This window comes from Buceros rhinoceros, unplaced genomic scaffold (genome assembly GCF_000710305.1).
Source record: "Buceros rhinoceros silvestris isolate BGI_N320 unplaced genomic scaffold, ASM71030v1 scaffold24972, whole genome shotgun sequence".
NCBI lineage: Eukaryota > Metazoa > Chordata > Aves > Bucerotiformes > Bucerotidae > Buceros > Buceros rhinoceros.
Window position 1 is genome coordinate 1 of NW_010400203.1, and position 22,401 is coordinate 22,401.

General features: G+C 35.9%; 1 protein-coding gene across 1 annotated transcript in view; it reads right to left on the reverse strand.

Annotated features, from left to right (window-relative positions):
• Positions 1-3,441: 3,441 nt before the first annotated feature.
• Positions 3,442-22,401, reverse strand: part of SESTD1 (SEC14 and spectrin domains 1) — a gene marked incomplete at its 5' end in the record, with an annotated part of 36,124 nt that continues 17,164 nt past the window's right edge. Inside the window, 10 exons of the mRNA XM_010131768.1 lie at positions 3,442-4,189; positions 6,383-6,504; positions 7,706-7,897; positions 9,141-9,263; positions 9,581-9,662; positions 11,832-11,991; positions 13,187-13,301; positions 13,842-14,036; positions 17,325-17,447; positions 21,068-21,279. Of these exons, the coding sequence (XP_010130070.1) occupies positions 4,060-4,189; positions 6,383-6,504; positions 7,706-7,897; positions 9,141-9,263; positions 9,581-9,662; positions 11,832-11,991; positions 13,187-13,301; positions 13,842-14,036; positions 17,325-17,447; positions 21,068-21,279 (1,454 nt within the window). The remainder of the gene's footprint in view (positions 4,190-6,382; positions 6,505-7,705; positions 7,898-9,140; positions 9,264-9,580; positions 9,663-11,831; positions 11,992-13,186; positions 13,302-13,841; positions 14,037-17,324; positions 17,448-21,067; positions 21,280-22,401) is intronic.

Consider the following 22,401-nt stretch of genomic DNA (forward strand, 5'->3'; position numbering starts at 1 on the left):
CCCGTAACAAGCAGACAGAACAAGATTGGGATATGTAATGACAGGATCCTCAGAAAAGCTAACCCTATTTATATGGTCATAAAGTAGAAACCATGTGGTGGCTGTGCAAAGCAGTCAAAGGTCATTTCGGTCACATGCACTTGGTGGTATGGTTCACTACAGAAGTTTGACAGATAATCTGCGGCTAAATCAGCCTTCTCAGAGAAAGACTATTACACACAGAGTATCAGAAACTAGGGGTACTAGTCAGACATTTTAAGCACAGAGCTTAATAAATCAATAGGATATCTTACATAACACATACAAATCCTTTACACACAAATCCAAAGTGCATTAAAGGTTTCCTGACGGGGCTTGCATCAGAGGTGTCTGACAGTGATCAACAGCTAGCTCTCTGTGGAACAGCTGAAATGCTTGCTAATGTGTAAAATATGTATTTAAATTGTAGATTTATAAAAATTACTATTAACAATTTTAAATTACTTTAAGCTTTTAAGCACCATTAGCGTACTAGTTACCTGTGCACAAAAAGCTAGTTTTTCCCATAGCATTAGGTAGTCACAACATATTTGACATTTCAACGCTGTCATTAAACTGAGAACCAATCATTATTATTTAAAAATCTGTGGTTTATCTGCAATAAACTGCACATTGCCATTTCTGTTCATTACTAAAATTACTAAATTATCTGCACAACTCTTGATAACACAACAGATTGTTTCCACTTCTTTTAAGATATTCCAAAATTATAAAATTAAGACCAATTAAACTTTTTAGTTAAGATGCAGTCTTGAGAGGCATCAGTACTATAATGACGGGACTATTTAAGTGAATGGGGTCATTTTGGCAATCAATGTTTTTAAAACAATAGGCCAGAGTACTTTTCTATGATTTTTTTCCCCCAGATATACCTCTGCAATAGCCTGCACTGTTACATATTGGGAAATCGTTGAAAAGACATACTACAGAAAAGACTCAGTCCACTGAGATTCAAAATGACTGTGCAAATTAGAACCAGAAATGGTATGACTGCTTGACTATTTGCCTTTGTATCTTATCTCAGAGCATATAACTTTTTTGCAGACTTGAAGAGAGACAACAGGTATCCCTCCAAAGGGATCATGAATTAATTACCTTGTTGGAATGATGTAAAGTTCAGATACTCAAAACCGGTTTAGGCCCTGCAGTTCACGTTCAGGCACTTTTGCCGCTACTACACATGCACGCTTAGAACAACCTCAAGATTATTTTCTTTAAAGTAGAAGAGAAGTTTAATACAACTAAGCATTTTTACAGTGCTGACCCCCTTTTTACTATCGCAAGAGTCTGGAGAGATATCAGGGGTAGACTTCAGAAGTTAAGAATCACCATGTCTTTGCTTTACATACTTGTTCCTCAGTATTTAAGATCCAGAGCTCACGTAACTTGCTATTACGTAATTCCATCCGCAGCTCCAAAACCTTCCTTTCTTCCTCCTTCCTTGTAATCTTCTTATACAGATTATCCTGTAGAAAGAATTTAGGAACCCAAAGGTTAATGTAACATCATTAACATGTTGTTATTGTTGTTGAAAGCACATGACAACCTCTCCTTGTGATCATGACCTACAGACTTTTTTGTTTACTGGGATGGAAAAAATCTTCCCCCTATCTTTTTGTCAGCTGGCACTGATATTCTTAGGCTAGCATACTGGTCTAAGAGGTGCTATACACTGCACACACAACTCTCCTCGATCCACTGCTGTACCTCCAGAGGAACTCTACTGGAATGCTAAGTCAGTCACACAAGCTATACAAGTCTCTATGGTCAAAACCCGTATTTTCCAAGAAAAAAAAATTAACTCCATTGGTCCCACTAATCACAATGCAAAGTTAAGCAGTAAACCACAATCAAACATTTTTACAGCACTAAGACAAATACCCACATACCTTTCATAATAAGAGTTTATAGGTATAAGCATTTTATATGACTGCCAGTCTAGCCAACTGATGCCCTACTATAAATGCCTTACTAACACCTATCCGATGCTGTTCGCCACTCACTCACACAAAAAACACACTCAGTATTCACTACCAGGAAAGTATCAAAATACTTACTGTATTTTGAAACATTTCAAACACATCCAATCTTGGCTAACATGAACCTGAAATCAGTAGCAAGAATTTCTGTTACCATGGAATAGGGTCGATTCCCTCACCTCCAAGCCATTACTTGTAATATACTTAGAAGTATAATCAATCTCACAATAATTCCCTCCCTGTTCTATTCATATCTCGCCATGTTATATGTAGCACTGGATCCTTCGCTGCAGGTGATTTACATTAAAAAACCCAAAACATATTTGTATCTTTCGGGAACTCTGTTGTTTTAATCATTTTTGCTACCAAAAAGTGCAGAGGAAGAGCCACAGGCAGAGCCACCACGTCTGCCTGTAGTAATACCTGCACAGACAAGTAACTGTAGCTTTACCTGAGCACAGTTCTGCCTTTCAGCATGTCTCTGTATATCTCATTGACTTTGTATGCTATTAAGGGTTGGTTGTAAAATGCTAAAAGTTCAGAGGCAAGTACAGTCAGAGATGGTAGATTGACTAAAGGCCAGCACAACAACCTCTCAATTAATTACTCAAAAAGTATTCTGAATAGATGGTGTTTATTCCATTCTTTCAGTAAGACAGGAAGTCTCACAAGTTCATAGGAAGGAATCAGAAGTATCTGGCACAGACTCAAGCAACATGACCTAGAAAACTACTTGCTACCCTTCTGATGCAGAGAACAGATCCACCTAGCAAACCTGAGGAATAACAACGCCTGCATCTTTCCTGTGAGCAAAATACAGTGCGATAACACCACAACGTACTTAGACATACAGCTGTTTCACACACAGTACTCTAAAATGGTCACAGACCACGTGATCTTCCAATAAACATACTGCATTTATCCAGATAAAATCCTGAAGTCTAAGAAGTTAACCAAAGTACGCACACAGCTGATTGTTTCAATTCAACTCGCTTTTTAATAAATTCATTTGATTACTAATCTCATGGTTTTAAATTGTTTATGAACATCATGTTAATTTTTCATTAGATGAAAATCTTTAACCTCAACCAGCAATATTCATGTTATTCAAGATTCTCCATTCAAAGGAAAATAAAACTTAGAAATAAAGCACAAGACATGGGAACAAAAATATTAATAAAACACTGACTTATGCACATACCATCTTACTCTTACATAAGTACTATCGAAGTAAGAAAAAATAAAAGTCTCTTGCTCCTATTAATAATAGCTCAAGAACGGTTCCCCTTATAGCTACAATGTGTCAAAGAGTATTTAATAAATAAAAATTACACAAACTCTGTAAATATACTGGGGAAGTGATGATTTTTGCTACCATTTATCACAAATTTTAGTTAAGAATACAGACCAGAACAAATTTATATTAGATTGTAAAAAGATGATCTTTATTAAGCACAAACAGCTTTTAATACATTATCAATACAAATAGGAAAACATCTGTTTAATGAATTTGATATATCAAAGATTTGATGAGCAGGTTGCATACTGGCACAATAAAAATGATCTTTTTTTAAAAAAGCATTTCAAATTAAAATTATAGGGTCACCACTGTCTACACTGCAGGAACTTCACCTACAGTCTAAAATTACTACATCACCTGGGCATAGGGAGAAACAAAGAACTACAATTTCATAATATGGAACTTCTAACACTTTCATAAGCACCATTCAAAGCTTGCATCAGCTGTTTAACTAAGAAGCAGCTGACAGGTCAGGTAAAGCTTTACAGCAAATTTCAGTGCAAAGTTTACAGTTCTTTTTCATAAGATACTTGGAGTCTATGGTTTCATAGCATGTTAAATAATTATGGCTTGATAGATGTACAGTGTTAAGATGCTGAGAACATTTACTTTGAAAAAAGATGAGACTTATAACAGTTGTGAAATGTATTTTAATATATTATGCCAAATTCTGTAATATTCAAATAACATGCTGGATTATAAACTGAAGTCCTATTATGAATTCATAAACAGGGGTCAGTATTAGCTCTCTGGGGTAGTAGCTTCTGGTTGTCTCAGCTGCTGCTTTTTCAGGCTAACTAGCTTCATCTTTTCTCTAATGTGTTCTGCTGCAGAAGCCATATCACCTGGGCTCCCAAAGTACTGCTCAGACCTAAAAGAAAAAAAAAAAGCAGGTAAGAAAAAGAGGCTCTTTCTGCTCTTGAAATTTAAAAGCCACCTTTAAAAGGCTTTGGAGACTTAGTGATGAGACTTGACATGAAATTATTACAAGTACTACTGAACTGCAGGGTGCTGTTCTAGAAGTGCGACTAGATGCTTCCCAACATTATTTTTTACCTCCCTTCTCTGGCTACATCCCAAGTCAGTCTGGCAATTTTAAGTACTATGACAATCAAGGAAATCTGTCTATACAATTACTGCATTATTGAAGAACTCTGCATGTGAAGTCAGCCACATGCTGTCAACCTATCTTTCACACTGATGAGAATGCAAGGCTGCATAAGTTAATTTATCCCATTCAAATACAACAAAAGAACAGTTGAAATGTTAGGGAAACGACTAACCAAGCTGTCAACAAAAGGACAATTTGAACAGAACACGTTTCAGTAGCAGAGCAGGTATCAAAATCAAATTACAAACCACAAAGGTTGAAGACTGGCCAAAGCAGGGAAACAGGTGTAAGTGCACAGAAACATGATTTCAAGCAGGATTAGACTAGTTTGCCCAAAGACAACAGTCTGCAAAGCTGCACATGGGATCACAGTTTGGGCAGATGTTTTTCCTGATGCAGATTAGAAGCTGTGAGCAGGACAGGGAGCAGTGACCTGGACTTCCCAGAAGATAGTGACAAAAAGTCTGAAGTGGTGAAAAGGCTGATGATGATGCCTCCAAGCACTTTGACATTTTGTGTGTTCCTATGTTTATTAAACTATTTCTATTAATTTGTGAACCCTTTGCAAATTGTTTTTTAAATGGTTCAAAAATAGGATGCCTAGGGACTACAAGCAAGGGATACTGGGACTTAGGACAACTAAGATGCCACTTTTGAGAAGGGGGACATGCAGAACTGCTGAAATGCCAGAGGGATCAGAAAAAATGTTCAGGATTGAGTCGGTCAGCCTAAAATACAAGTGTATATACACCTATCACTACAGAAGCATTGTGTTAGGATTCAAACCTTGAAGTGTGGCCAGCATCATCTTTCATGGGGAGCTTTCCCAAGTTCTAATGTTTGGTTTTACTTTAATAATCTGTCTGCAAATTATATCCATTCTAAGAATAGATGCTACTTTTACCAGATCACTAAAATCTGCTACACAGAAGTTATACCAAAACTCTTGAAACATACACACTTTTTTTTGTTGGGTTTTGGTTTTGTTTTTTTTTTTTTTTTCCTCTCATCACAACTATAAGATCTTCCACTACTCTCAAATACACTACTGAAAGGGCAGTAAAAATCACTGCTAGTTCAAGCCTGGGTCTATCTTCATGGGTAGCACTCTTATTAATGGAAACAATACTGCATAGGGAACACAATGTTTAGGAAATATGATGACAGGAAGTTAATTTTCATGACCAACCTCCTGTAACTTTATTTTTCAGATTGACTTCGGTTAACTCATAATGCAGTTGCTTGATACCATCTCATAAGATTTCAGCCTCTAATTTAAAATAGTTATTTCAGATCTCACTCATGGTATGGGATCCTACACACCCACAGACTAGTTCCAAGGCTTGGTTATACTCAGGTAGAAGAAATTAACTATGAACTATAAGCTCAGCATCATGATTGACAACTGTATTTTACTGAATACAGAGAGCTAAGTTTTATTACGGCTGAGATTCCAAATTCAACTTGTTTTTGTAGTTCAATTTTCAAGCAGTATGAATAGCTCATGAGGGAAGTACTGTTCTATTTGCTGAATAAATCATATGTAAATTTATCTTCAATGTACTGCCTTAAAGCTTCAGATACCTAGAATTGAGAATAAATTAATTAAAATACCATGCTTCCAATCTCATATCTTTTTCAGGGAGAAGAGATTGCGACTGGTCATTATTCTGTTATTTCTACATACTTTGTTGGTGTAAAGACTGCATATATCTAATAATAACTGAGTGTGAAAAAGTCACTACTTTGCAAAAGCGGGCACATTGTCTTTGGAAAACTTGACATTGGACCTGCCTGCTTTCTGTGAAAAGATGGGAGAGAATTTTTAATGGCTATTAGTGTGCTGCCCTTTTAATTTCAGCAATAAGCATTCAGGATTCTTCTCCAAACGAGACTATTATCAAACTTTAGCAAAAGCATATTCAGAAGCCACTAGAAAAAAATTCTGCATACCCATCAGGATAAACTACAGGCACTGTTAGTCTGTCCAACAGCGATTTTCCAACTGATTCAATTTCATCAAATCGCTCCATTTCATTAAAAACTTCGGGTTGCTCTGGACATTCTTGCAAAATCTGTTAAAAAATATGGAAATATATAATAAAAAAGGAATAGCACGTAGTTTAAGTGCCGTTACCTGGCAGAGCGAATGCTGTTTCAGCATCTTCACTGGCACATTTACGAGATCAACTGAAATATTCATATAATTCAAGAAATGAAAATATCAATTAAGCTACGTTAATAAGAGAGTTCAGGGTTACCACTGTTCTGTATTAGAACATTTTACATGACTACTTAGAGGAAAAAAAAGAAAAATAGTTTTGCTAGACAAAATTACAGTAACAAATAGAAAATGCATAAAAATAGTAACCTGTATCATTAAATATACAAGATAGTAACATAAAATGGAAAAAACATAGATAATGAAAGGCCCCCTTATAAGCTCTTTCAAAACTGGCACAGAATATGTGGGATTACAAGAGTCTAAACACCAGCGTTTCTAACAGGATTAGGATCCAATGCTAGTACTTAGTTCTCTACTTTCTTCCACTTCTCCCTTCGCCACTACTTACTTTTTTTCCCAAACCAGCTTAGATATTAACAGCATATTTTCCTCACAGACTCATTAATATGTCACAATAATGCTAGGATTCCATTTATGTTTTTTAAACTTATCACTGCCTAAAAACATAGCAATTAACTACTGAAACAATGAAAGAATGCTCATAATACAGACTGAGACAACCAACTCCCCTAGGAGTTTATGAACCTCTGAATTCTAATTTGGTATCAGGTAAAATTTTCAGCCATCTATGTAGCAGCAGAGAGGATACACTTCTGCTTTTGTGAACCTCCAGCAACTCCCAGTGCTTACTAATTAGAAGTTTCATTAATACAAACAAGGAATTAATAAAAGCAAGGATCTTATGAATTCACTTTGCATCCATGCTCTCCTTCAGTGACAGAATGAATTTATGTTCTTTTACCATGTGTGAAGTTGACTTTTTTTTGCAGTTATATGTAACTTTATTGCCAATATTACAGATACATACTTTAAAATGCTTTACTAAAATGTATCGCTTCACAGAAAGAAAGGTTCCTAGACAAAAAGGCTCTGCCCTTCATGGACATTGTCTCAAAAACAGGCATTTGAAAACTCTCAACATTTCCCCACTTTGGCAAGCTGTTACTGAACACCTACTATTTCTCATAACGTTGTTATTGCTCAACCCCCTCTGTGGCTTCTAGCACCATTCAGCTAGGCACTCTACTCACCTTTTCAGCACTTGAATGAAACGCAACAGCTGTTTCCAGCCGGTGTACTCTTTCTTCAGAGGTTATTGTAAACTGTTTCCACACTCTATTCAGTCTTGGAAGCGTGTCCCCTGAAGACCTTGAAGTGCATCGCAGGGACTGGCACAGCACAACAGTTGCCTGCAGTAACTGTCTCCCATAATCGTAAGTACTCTAAAAGTTGGAGGAGGACGGAAAAGAAAGTACACGTAAAAACTCTGCACTTAACTTAGTAGCTAATTAACATCTTAAAACAACAGCAGACAAGATTATGAAAGCTCCTCAGTTTAGGTCACAAAGCATATTGAACTAATGTGGTCTACTAGAAAATGCTGCTGAAGTATGAATGAAATTGTAATGACCAAACAGTGCTTTTGCTGCTTAAAAAACATTAAAAAACCCACTGTTGTCTAGAATTCACACTGGCAAAAGAAGACAGCTTCCTGAAAATTTTGAATAACCACTTGGATTTTACACGGAATACCTGATATCTACTGTCAAGATGACTTCTCGCTGAGTTCACTGTCACCTTGTTTGTGGCCACCCACCATTCAGGTGCATTGTAACAGAAATGACAATGACAGAAGGGCAGCTTGCTAACTCAACTAAAGAAAACCACCACCACATGCAATTCAAAAACATCACAGCCATTAATTGGAAGGTCTGAATTAGACATTCCTAAAAGCAGTATACATTTGGAAAAGCACCAGAAAAAAGGTCAACTTGCACACTTTCTATTCTTAGGTGAAATTCTTTCACGTTCCAGGCATCTGCTTGCATATTCAAGATTTGCAAATAGGTGTACAAACTTGGCCTAAGGCTTCCGTGAATTTCAGTAAGCTCTTGTACAGCAGGATTCATTAATTACTGACTGTAGCAGCCAGCTAAAGTTGTCAGTTCTATTGAACCACTAACTCTGCTAGTGCCAAGCTTGTGCAGTGCCACCTCCTATGAGCAGGACTATTACACACCAACAGTCAATTCTATGTGGAAAACCAACAGAAAGACAGGATCTGTTTCATGAAGTACAGCACAAAATAAATGGATGCTAAGTGGCTCATCCATGTCAGTATTTTGTTGCAGTCCTTCAAAAGTCATTATAAAGTCTGTTCAATATATATGCCATTTAAGAAAGGCAACATGGACTTTGTTTTGTGGTTTGCATTGCCTGTGAGAAGCAGATAAACTAAGGCAGTAAATTGCAGCATTGCTGGAACTTGAAAACCTTGTTAGGCTCATCACCAATTCCAGCAATCATGATTTCTTCATTCAAGCACAGCGGCAAACCATTAAGACTAGTAACAGCTGTTCCATGACTGTCCAGAGCTACCAATTCCATTCACGGGATCTTCTGAAACTGTACAAAACTCATATTGCTAATAAAAAAAAAACCCCAACTTTTAACAATTCATTTCACCTGTGCAACATCAACAAATTTTCGATGTTTTTCAAGCAGAACTTTTGTTTCTTGAACATCATCTCCCAATCGGACGTGTGTCTTCAGCAGAGCATCCAACAGTTCACTCAACCATTCTACTGCCTTAAAAACAGAAGTTAAAAGAATAATAACTAGTGAATTAAAAAATAAACTAATTCAGAAGGGTGAAGTAACATCAGTACTAGCATATACTTTGAAATATGGAAAAAAGTTAAGAGGTATCACAAACTGGTAGATCATTTACGCAATCAAACACACTATTTTCAGTCATTGCTATATCCTTTCTTTTTGCTGTACAAACTCACTAAATAAAACTACATTTGAAAGCGACAAAAATACTGAATGACTATCAACCCCCATAAATTTAATCAGTGGGCTACAAAGACCAGAATGATGAAATTATGTAAGCATTTCCATACCTGAGCAGCATCTTCTTCGCATTTAAATAACTGTACCATCTGAAGCATCTTCAGTCGCCGCACATCCACCATATCCTCACACCTTAAAAAGAAGTGGAGAAAGACTCACCAACACACGTGTGGCAGATACAACACACTGAGTTTGACAACGATGTTTTCAGTGGGCAACACTACGATGCAAGTGTTTGTGAAAAGGTGATAAAGGGTTTTTGTGCTGCTTAGCTTAGCCAAAATGTATCATGTCTCAAATGTAACAAATATGGCATAAAACCAAGCACTAAAACCTACCGAAATCATGATCCTCAAGAGTCCTAATACTGATAAACTATAGATAGTAACACCAGAAGTAGCTACAAGACCTTCCAGCAGCATTGCAGGCTCCTTACCTTGCTGCACTGGTAATATTGGTCACACAGAGGGTTATGTTGCTTAGACAGACTTTATCCTACTGAAGTATGATTGAAAGCTGGCTAAAACATGGCATAATTCAGAATTGCCTTGTGAGGTGGTGGCAGAGTCTTCTTGCTGAATAAAATGAGGACTGTTTAGAAGTTGTTAATACATCTTTCCCTTTTTCTTTCTGGCTAACTAGTGGTTGTAATAATTGAACATTGATATGATGATGCGTTTTGCTATAACTTGTTCAGGAATCATTTCAAAATCTAACTCAAAAACTAATCCTAACTCTTTTGTTCAGAATTAAGCACATATTGCAGTTCTTTCTCTACAATTAAAAAAGAAAGTATTGACAGTTCATTTCTTTTCACAGCGAGAGCTAGGCTTTCACACAATGACCTTTCCACTTCAATTTCAGAGCCTACTAAGCAGACAAGATCCAGACTCCCATCCAGTGCAAAGGGAATTACATCAAGAACAGTTACCGCTGTAAGTGAATGCAAAAGACAGTACGCACAGATCTGTTTTTTCAAACTGGTTGCAAACATAAGCACTTCTGAAGAACAGTTTGTCAGCATGCTGTGTTTTGTTACATGTCCCGTAGTGCTGTGATGCACTAGTAGTGTAAGAAAATAATTTATGGGTTCCAAAAGCATAACTGAAGCAGCAAAACGTCCCTAGAAATAAACATTATACTGTATGTGTATATAAATAATGAGAAATATTAAATAGAAATTGAAGAAAAAAGTTGCAAAAATTATTATTAATAAATGCTACTGAGAAATAGTAGTCCTTGCACTTTTTTGTCTCTTACTTAATCACTCATCATCTGGAAGACGTTTCATACCTTTGTCTGAACATTTTCTTGACTTCTTGATTTTCTAATTGACTTCTCACAATTCTATATCCCTCTGAGAATAGGGACCAGAATTGTATAACACTTAAACAGAAACGGACTACAGATGACAGTGACACAATGACATTTTCCTTTCAGTTTTCTATTCCTTTCCTAATAATCCTTAGTGTTCTACTTCTCAGTAGAAGTTTTAGCTCAAACCAGGACAATGACTGAACATTAAGACAATTTTTGTAAAAGTTTTCCAACGTTTATCTGAGTTAACAGCTGGTTCAGAGTCCATTACTATGAATGTAATGTTTTTCCTTCTCCCATGTGCATTTCTTCTCTCAATACTGAATTGCAATTGCCATTTTATCACACAGCGACACGTGGTCTTCTACAGCTCTTTGCAGTTAGTCCTCTAAACACAAGTGCTGTTCAATAGGATTCATACTGAAAACAGTAACTTTTCTCATTGTTACCAAAACACACGGTTTCTAACACCAAGTTCCTTAAGAAAACAATTTGAGTAGTAGAAATAATTTCTAAAATGAGCAACTTCATGCTCATTAGACCTTGTTCCCTAGAGGCACTGTTTAGCCCTTGCCCTCAAAGTTCAGGCAATTTCTATGGAGAATTCTTTATTGCCTCAGCAGTTCACCAGTAATAATCACTGAGTAGAAAAGACAGTCCTATAGACTCTCCTCAGCATTTTTCCCTGCTGCAACTTCAGTCCCCATTCTGTCTTTTTCTAAAACTCAAAAACCAGCACATTTTGAAAACTGAACTCTGTGCCTCCATTTTTGCACCGTTCCCCTCAGCACCATTTCATCTTTCTTCCAGTTTTCAGGAGTGGAGATGCCATGCTCAAAGCATAGAGGTTGTGAAAGTTACAGTGGTACTAATACCTTAACTGAAGAAAAAGCAAAATAGTCTATTTTTATATGTAAAAATATTATATATGTAAAAGACCTAACAGCACACAAAAATCTTAATGATTAGAACTGTTGTTATTACCTTTGTTTTCTAAGCTGCATATCTTCCATCACTCCTTGGATATGGTCTACATTTTCTTTGTTTTCAATGGTCACATCTTTTCCATAGGCCCAGGCTGCCTGGTTAGATATCTGATCAAGAAGACTTTGACCTTTCTCACGCAAGCCTTGCAAGCCTACATCTTAAAACAAAAGGAAAAAAGTCAATGTTCACTCTTACACATTTGTAATTTTTTCTGCAAAGGAGGGATATCAAATGCAATGGAATCAGAGATGGAAGTCTGGAAAGTGAAAAGGACATTACTATCTGTCCTTCTCTGCCCTTTCCAACTTTTGAGTATGCATTTTAACAAAGAGCTAAGGCTCTGCTATTTTATGATCTGGTAGATAAAAAAAGGAATAAAAGCTGACAGTGAGTATTAACTTTTCAGCATATAAACAGCTAATAAATGTCTTTCATCCATACAGCTGCACAACATGTGAAATATCTCTTAGGCTGCAACTGCTTAGTAGTGAATGTTCTTTCATGGCTGTCAGGAGTTACTGTTTTATAATACACCTGATATGGCTGATATATTTTTCTGTACTGAAATATGCCAACTCTTAGAATCTTCTGCTACATCTATTACTTAGCAGCTCTACTACTTGGTTTTTTTAAAGGAATATATAGTTCATTCCAACTGTTATATTTCAATCATAACTACTTCTACCACGTCTGATTTTGCTTCAAAGTTCTTTCTCCAACAACATATTGGACTAGATGACCATCATGGGTCCCTTCCAACTGAAGTATTTACGTGCTTAGCAGCGTAACAACCTTAAATGTGCCACTTGACATATACATTCAAAGCTACTGGGAAATATGCAGTATGAGCATTCTAAAACTGAGTAACAATTTTTACCATCAAGGGGTCAGTTCTGGAGACGAAAAGATCATCTAAGCATTTCACTCCCCAACATATTAAGGATGATTATTGAAACAAGTTTTTTTTTTTTTTTTTTTTTTTTTTTTTTTTTTTTTTTTTTTTTTTTTTTTTTTTTATAAGGATTTTTTTTAAAACATTTTTTTTTTTTTTTTTTTTTTTTTTTTACAGATTAAATGCATGGTAATGGTATATAACAAATGTATTACATGTAAAACATTTAAGAGAAAAAGATTTCCAGATTCTTTTCACAGATACTACCACCATGCAGTAGATAGCATAAACAAGTCAAAGGTAGTCTGGTGGAGCTTTATTTAGCTAGGAATTAGAACAGATAGATATTATTTTTCCGCTGTCTTTCTTTAGAGGGGGTGGTGGGATTACTTTTGTTTTTTCTTCCTGTAATGGATTCATTAGAAATTGTGTATATGAAATGCAGAAATATTTTGCTTACCAACACTTTTCAATTTTTCTTCCAGTAGTTTTAAAGTTTGTTGAATTGATGCTCCATCTGCTGGTGCTACATCTACGCACAACATTCCTAGTAAGCCATCCAATTGCTGAGACAACTAAAATGAAAAACAACATAAATGTTGACATGTTAAAAGAAGTTTGTGCTTCTGATCAGATGGTTGGGTCTGCAATGTTCTTCTAAATTTTCGGAAATCTGTCATTTTAGAAGTTTCTCTTTGCATTTATAGGAAAGGAAAGTCAAGATGAAAGATAAACAACCAATCTGCCTATAAAATTTCAAAAGCATGTATCCCTAGATGGGGGAAGGAAGCCAAGATTTTTTTTTTTAGACAAGTAATAAATGCCTATTTAAAAAAGAAACTATGAAAAGTACACCAAACTGTGGTTCAATTAATGCATATGCATTTATTATAAGAAAGGGGGGAAATGTTTTTATTTCAAGTGCTATTAAAACGTAAGACATTACAAAGTACGTCTCTCCTACAACAGGGGAAATCCATCTTCTCAGTCTTTCAATTATAAATTAAGACTTATGACATTTTCCACCTCCATTTTTTTCCAACATACATTTTCAATACTAAGGCAAGAATATATTGACAGGTGAGCCTTGAATATAGTTAAAAAGAAAAACGTACGTCCTGGGCAACACTATGGAATTCAAGCGCTGCTTGTAATAGATTCTGCCTGAATTCCAGCTGACTGGCCTGCCGGTAACACACGTCACTCAGCTGTTGCTGCAATGCTTTCAATTCCACAAGGTCCTCCTCATCTCCTGCATTTAGAAGAGCTGCTATCTGCTGATTAAGCTCAACATAAACAGCAAACCACTCCTACAAACACAAGAAAATTAAACATTAATACTAAACATAACTATATTTCTCTTAAAATAGCATACATCTAACTGCAGACTAAGAGATAATCAGATTTAAAAATGGAACTTATTACAGCTTACACTATAATTACAAAATCTCACACAGAAGGAACAAAACATTTCTAATTTAAAATCAACTCAAAAAGTGCTTAGTATGTTTTAACACATGTACTGCAGTATAAAAAAAAATATGCAGAAAGATGGGAAGGTTACAAGGTATGACTACCAGGTTGCAGCACAAACTCCCAGTGAAACTATTTTACTGAAGCAACAGAGGAATTCCATCATTTTTAAACAGATTTGTAACGCACACATGTCTATACTGCTCTGAAACAAAAGAACTTTTGCTAAGAGATAAGCTATTAGAAGAAGCTGCTCGTAAGACTATCTAGGTGTTACTTTCAGTGACATAATGAAACCAGTTACAATATGGTTTTCTTAAACATTTAGAAGAAAATACTACTGTTGACAAAGTGGAAGCAACCTCTATCTTCTGAATAAAACAGAGTACCCATGCACAGAAACCTCAAAATGATCCTTGTTTTTTATTTAAGGAAAGCTTTATACTACTCAATTCAAAATACATAGATTTGTTTTTCAAATGCTTTGATTACTGCATATATACACAGGAGTTAGGTTGTCACAGCAGTATATTTGCAGAAGAAAATAGTTCAAATATTTAACAGTTCTGTGAGGCTTAAAAATTACTTGATACATCACGATCACATTCATATTTTCCCTGATTGAGATGTCTGTAAAGCAAAAAAACATTTGCTCAACAGCTTTACTTTGTCCGACAGCAAAGCGACCTTCAAATGCCCTACACATTTCTAATCCTATGGAATAGCACCACCTATTGGCCTAAAATATCTGATCTAATCAGTATTCTTGTCACAGTCCTACTGCGATGTTTGCAATTTTTAAAAATTATACCTTCAGCTTTTGCATCGTTTATTTACAAACCACGCAAGTTATAGTGTATAACTACCCATATTGTGAAATTTTTTTTTTTTTACCCAAAGCCACCTCTGCTGTCTGCTCACAGGAAGAAACACGAGTATGAAAAGGAGGGTGAAAACAGTAATGAAAAAGTTAATTTGGCGATCAGAATAAATCTCTCATCTACCCCAAAAGGGGCAACTAAGATGACATAATATGGAAAAATTTAATTGTCACACATGTACTATAGATATTGATTCAATAAACTCAGTTTACTCAACATATCTCTTGTTATTACCTTTAAACGCTGAACATCTAAATCTAGCTTGAGTGTGACAAGTCAACTATATATAAGTAGTAAAACAAAGAACCTAGATTGATAAATTTTAGTTTTTATTTTTAGCACTGAAGTAAGTAAAACTGTTGCAGTAATTTATTTTGGGCAAGCTATCAGTGAAATTATGAGACTAGCAAACCAGATATAACAAGTGTGTTTCTGATCCTTTCCATAAGGGCAAGTAAGGTACATCTGTATGGCACAGCTAAAAAAACAGAGGAAAAAAGACCAACTTTTGCTCCAAAGTAACAGTTCTTATATATTGCTCATGAATAAAACAGTCAGAAAATGAAAACCTCCAAAAACAAAGAAAAAACCCAAAACCAAAGAAACACACCATAACAAAGAAACACCCTAAGAACATTTTTTTCACTTCAGATTAAATCAAACTGAAAAAGTCTATCTTTAAAACAAATCAAATATTTTGCCAAGTATCTTCAAAAAAAGAAGATAATCAACAATAAATAGCAGATAATGAAAGAAAGCAAGCACACAAACTGTCAATTCCATTATTAGGAGAGAAAAAATAGGAAAATAATGAAAGAGGAAGAGTAGACTCAGCTATTAGGAGACGCTTAAAAATCAAAGAAAAAGGCTGTGGTCAAAAAAATGGTCTTAATTTATAAGCAGGCATCTAAATTTAAAGTAGGCCAGTGGTCTTCCACTTACATCTTTAGGTATAAAAGCGATTTTTCAGACTGTTGTTTGTACAAACTTGTGCCAGCACCTAAGCATCATTCCATCTTGCCAGTGCTTTAGTGATGTGCAAACTGTACGCCAGCCTGCAAACTTCAGTGGGATTTCAATGATTTCAAGGACTGGATTTAGCCCCAGCTAAAGCATAGCTGTTACAGATATCCAAGTGAGAACAAAGTATACTCAGTCTTGTTTTGTCTCCATTTTCAAGTGCTAATATGACTGAAAGATATTAAAAATTGCTTTTGTCCATGAAGCAGGCAGGGGATTTTTTTTTCCCCGAATTAGGATTTTAACTGTAAGATGTTTTACATCAGAAGATACTGGTTTTCAGAGAAGAATATTTGTTGAGGAGCTTAAAGCAACAAGACGACAGAGGAAATGGGATTCACTTGACCGAACAGACATCTAAACACACACTTGTGCATCTGAGCAAAGAAACTATACGCAGCAGAAATGCAGCCTACAGAACCCGTGAAGTCTCACGCACAGTGTTTCTGTGTAAAGATTCGGCTTGGTTTTGTTTTTTTTTGTTGGTTTTTTTTTTTTAATTACATCAGAAAAATTATAATCCAGTGACTATTTTTGTCATGACTGTAAAGTGACATTAAGAAATGTGGAAAGAATTGTCAACACCTACATCAAGGCAAGTCAGAAGAGACTAAAAAATACTGTGAGCACCACTCCCTTTGGGGACAAAGTATTCATTTCCTTCATTCATCCACATAATTATAGTTAGTTATCTGATGGAAAGACAATTCTACTAAACCTTAGGAATTCTTCAAACTTAGAAGGAAAGGAATCAAGGCAGTACAGTTATAAAACAGTCTCTTCAAGATATCATTAGTAACAAACTGTATTTTAAACCTTGATCAAAGCGTTAAGCTAGTTTCAGATACTGGTGAATGTAGTTTAATAAAGGCAAAAATATTAACTTATTCACCTAAGTAGTACAGGACTTCTCAGCCATTTTGGCAGAGAGGAAAAAGAAAATTCACTCCTCCAACTCAACATGAATATTTAGGAACTGCTGTGATGTAATAAAACCAAGAAGAAACATAGATAGAAATCAGTATTTTTCTATACTGCAAAACAAAATAAACAACAAGTACATATAATGACCATACTGAGTTCTTAAAACTGCTCAGGTACTTTCCTCTGTAACCCACAGAATCATGCATTATGCAAAATTCCTGGATACTCATAATCCAAACACATTGCTCATAATGTACTTAGAATTATCTTGCTACATGAAAAGGGTATGGGAAATCTCACACTGTGCTGACTCTCAATCTCTTCGTGTTTCTGCTGCAAAGCTTGTGAAGCTCTAATCGAATCACCTATTCCCCACTGGGTTCTTAGCTGTTCCGATCCAGGTCCTTCAAGCCAATTGACTACCTGTCAATAAGATAAAGATGACAAAAATAAAGTAGCAAATCAATTACACGAAAATTGGTATGAGAAGTATTTTTGTAACATAAGGAACATTTATTTTTTCCCATGAACATATACTTAATTTGAAAAGTCTTTTTAGGATGTGTAGAAGTCTTGTTGAATCCATTCACATCTTCAAAAGCTTTAAGTAGAAGCTACTTTTCATTAACCATAGTCTGTCAGCTCCGTGAAAGCAGGTGGCTGCTAGCAAAGACTGGTCACATACATACTTGTATTCCATATCTCAGTCAATAAAAGAGCTTAAACCACAATTTTCTCGGTAACGGTCCTCTTGTGTTTAAACAAGATTTTTTCCAAATGCGCAGCTGTATTCAACCTCACACATGAGAGCTGTCTCCTTACTTTGTTCAAGAAATTAACACTCAAGTACAGAATACGTACTTAGTCCAAAATTAAATTTACACAACACCTTAGTAGTCTACGTATTTCTGTCTCTTAAGGGCCACATCTCACGGGATCTGCCTTTGCAGATATCTTTGCAAAGTTATGGCAATACATTTTTGGACTACACTACTGGACTTTTTAAAAATTATCATTGTTATTAATATTAAACTATTTCATTTTACTTTAATATTAGTCAAAGCAAAGCAGAGTATCTCAAGTTTTGGTCTCCTTATAAACTGGTAATTCAAATGTGTGTATGTATGGCAAAATTTTATCACACATTTTTAAGTATCTAGAAAACAAGGGACAGCTGTGACAAAACCTAGTGCAAAAGTCACTTACTAATAGCGTCCTGAAGAAAGGAAATGCATGAATTCCCCCACATTCTGAACCTTAATGCAAGTGTATAGGAAGCCAGCTTCCTCTCTTTAGTAAGACTTTTGTTTACATGAAGACAACAGAACAGCTACACACATTTTTTCAGGAAATGTAATACAATACACAAGGTAACACTATAGCCACAAAGACAAACAAAAAAGGAACTAGTCAGACCATTTTCTTAGTGCTGCTGGACTGCACTGCAACTGTAATCAAGTATGACCATTGCCATTACAGAAGGTTACTCAATTCACTCCACTTTTCAGTCATCATGTCTTCCCTATCAGCCCTTTTCGCGCCCCTTCCAAGAAGCTGTGTTTCAGATCATATATTCTTTGTTCCAAAAGTATTCCGAGTCTTTCTCATTTAATTGTTTCTAGGGCAAATTAAGACTCTGCAGTTCTAGGTTCTGTTTGCTTAAAGAGAAACTTCCTGTTGTGTTCAGCACCTCTGCACAACTGTTGCTGGTTAAATATGGAACGAACCTAGAAGTTAGGCACCCAGATGTTGCCCTGTGACTTCAGTGTGGCCTGGAAAACTCACCTATGGAAAAAAATGTTCTCATGCAAGTCTAAAACAGTGGCAAAACTACTGCTTAGCAGTGCCCTCTCTGACCAAGAGCATGTCCCCGTTACAAATTTCCATCAGCTATTGCACTGCCTCTGAAAATGTTTAGCTTAGCACATTGTCATTCTTGTGTGACAGACACTTGGACTGAAGAGTGGATTCACTGGATCTGCAGAAAAATGCGATATTTTCATTACATATATTTTTAAATGGTTAATGACTAGACTACTGCAAGACCTGACACACATTTTTGTGAATTAAGATTAAAAAAAGTAATTAACACCTCTGCCTAAGGCGGGACAAAGCTAGAATTTGTCATAATAGACTTGTTCATCAGCAGTCTGTTTAGTAGATCTGCTCATCAGAAAATGTCTGAAAATCATTGCCGCCTTTCCTTGTCTTTCATCCTGCAGTGTAAAGGGAAGCAAACCTATGGAATAGAGGTGAAAGTGGTAGTTAAAAAGAGACAGTAGGATATTGAAGGCATAAAGGCAGAGAGAGCTTCGAGACAGGAGTAAGAACCAAGCAGTTTACAGTAAGCAGAAGCAGCAAAGGAAACAGGAACACAAAAGCAAGCCAGGAGTGGTTAGCAGTTTAAGAAGCTATACAAAGAATGGAAATCAGAATGTAATTGTCATGCAAGCGAACAGGATATAAAGACACTAAAAAAACCAAGCAGCTATCAGCAACACAAGGGGAAAAAAAACCACTTTCTATGTATACATGCATTCCAACTGAAAATACTGCAAGCACGTTATACTGCAACTTCTGCTTATTTTGGCAAAATAAATTCCATGGCACTTTGCACTCTGTTGGTTTCTCACAGTCCATCAACTTCTTACTTTTCCCTGCTAGCCTAATTTTCTCCCATAAACCAAAATGAAACTAGATTTAGTAATTCAATTTCTAGATTTAGTAAGCTTTGCCCATATATTCATATGGTATTTAGAGAGCTTTTAAATGCACTTTATAAAAATGATTAGTTTGGTAAAACAGCAAAACATCCTTTGGGTGTACTGAGACTCAGTTCACTAACTAGGTAGCACCCATAGCACAGACAGAACAAATAAATAACTATTTCTATTATAAATATTGCAAAATGAGGCTGACATCCCAATAAATAAGTCTATTTAAAGGCATTTACAGTGTCAGTTTGACAAAGTACATTATACATTTCATTTCAATCACCACATCTTGTTCAACTACTGGAACTTTAAGAGGGGGGGAAAAATCTCACCTGATTATACCCATGGCCATTCCAATATGTTTTATATAGTACTATTTTCATCTCATATTTTTATCATTTAAAACTCAACATATCAAAAGATGACATTTCCTTTTTTACTACATAAATGAAAACTATTTCCTCAGTAGATTTGTATTTTCACTGCTAGAAATAACAAGATTGATTAGTTTTTATCTTCACCAATACCTGGAACACTGAAGGGCAAGTACTTGACTTGCACTCCTCATGCATTAGGAATGTCAATGTTGAAAGGTTAAAAGCAGTATCCATGCAATTTTCTGCATATTCAGATTATGCAGGTCTTAAAAACCTATAAATCTAATTTCAAGTAATAAATGCATGAGGAATAGATAACTCCATTGCCTTGATTTTCTCTGCTCAGACTCTGCTGAGAAAATGCTGAAAGTGTTAGCGACATGCCTGTTTCCAAAGGACCAAACAAATTCATTATAACCTTTAGCACATGATTGATTAGGAAGGTTTGTATTCATTCCTGTTGGGGTATCCTTGAAATACAGAGAGTTTGATCACTTCAACTTAATTAGATCAGCAAGCATTAGACAAATAAATAAATAATGGCTTATCTTCAGTAACAGAAACTTAAAACGACATGGGCAGGGGAAGGCTTTCAACTTTCAAGCAAAATTACAGTCAAATGTGTCTTGGTTTGTGAACACTCCTCTGCTAACAGATCAGGCATTTGCCCTCCAATGTGGCAGTACGCTGCCACAGTACACAGCAAAAGGACAACATGAAGGTTCTTCAGCAAGAGAGCACATTTCTAATCTCCACATATCAGAACAGCCTTTGCAAAGTCCCTGTGGTAGCCACAATGTAAAGCATCAAGTGAAACTAGCATGTTGCAGTTTGAGGAGTGAAAGGAGGCATGAAGCTCTCACCTCTGATTGTTAGTTTTGTAGGAAAACAAGTCTAGGATTTGAACTGAAACCTCCAACTCACAGTATTCTAAGAACAACAGCCAGCTTACCTGCATTACCTTCTGCTGAATTTCCTCTAGTTGTGTGCGCTTGCTACGTTGCCTGCAAACTTCCTGGTAGCGTGTGTATTGCTCTCTGAGTGAGTCTAGGAGCTTCATCACCTGTGGCTGAGCAAGTAATTCATCATCCATTGGAGACCAGGATACTCCTCCATCCGACCCATTGAATCGACGCTGTTGTAACTCAGATAGTAACTCATGACCTTAAAAAACATATATAACATCAATTTAGATGCAAAAAACAAGCACAGAAGTTACTAGTACGCGTGCCTGCTTTTAGGCCAACCAGTAGTACGTTGTTGCAGCTAATGATCTTCTATGCATTGGGCACATTTCATGATATCATTTCACGCAGAGCACTGGCCAGAGTTTGAGGGGCTGTATCAGCCATAAAATGCGGTAGAAACAATGTGGAATTTAAGACATTTAAAAGATACCATGACTAATATTCATATTGACAATAGGAAGCAACTGCAAAGCACTATCCTGAGTCTGAAACAACTATAAGTATTTTGGTTTATTTCAAATATTCATCTTAGATTAAACGAATGATCTAGAAGCACTAACAAATTGAGTATGTAACTTCTCTTATCTTTCTTGACTTTCATTGAAAGGTCAAAACTTGCATAGAAAACATGGAGCTGAATACTAAATATTTTGATCAGTATTTTTTTTCCCCCCTCACTTTTCTCACCTTTTTCTTTGTGCTCTTAAGCACCATACCAGGGTACAGACTTTCTGGAGCACAGACTTTCAAACAGGCAAAACCCCTCTAATTAATCCTCTTTTTAAATTGTTTGAAGAACATTAAGTTGTGGTAAAGTTTTCAGGATACTACCAATAAACACAGATTCCCACAAGCTCAATGAAAAAGTTAACAAAACAGTGTTTCATCGCTAAAGAAACACTGGTGTAAAAGTTAGTCTCCCAATTCCTCATCATCATTTTTGCAGGTCTTAAAATGGTAATATGCCATTTTACTAAAAGAAAAAAAAATACCACTAGAATAGTAATTGTAATACCTCTGAAACGGTATTTTCTACAGAATATACACTCTAAATACAACTGGTATTCTCTATACTATAAAATGCAAGAGGTCTGGAGATTGCAGCAAGCAACTTCAAACTACTCAGCATATATTACTGCGAAATGAAGACATCTTAAGAATTCAAATACATTTTGTCATACTATGGGAAAAAACATCTTGGATTTCATCTTTTATAATATTACAGAGATAGGCACAGATAGCTAGAGAGCAAACACAAGAGCTTTACAAATCATAGTTCTACTGTGATAATTTTCAGCTTTTACTGTGCTGTTTCAGC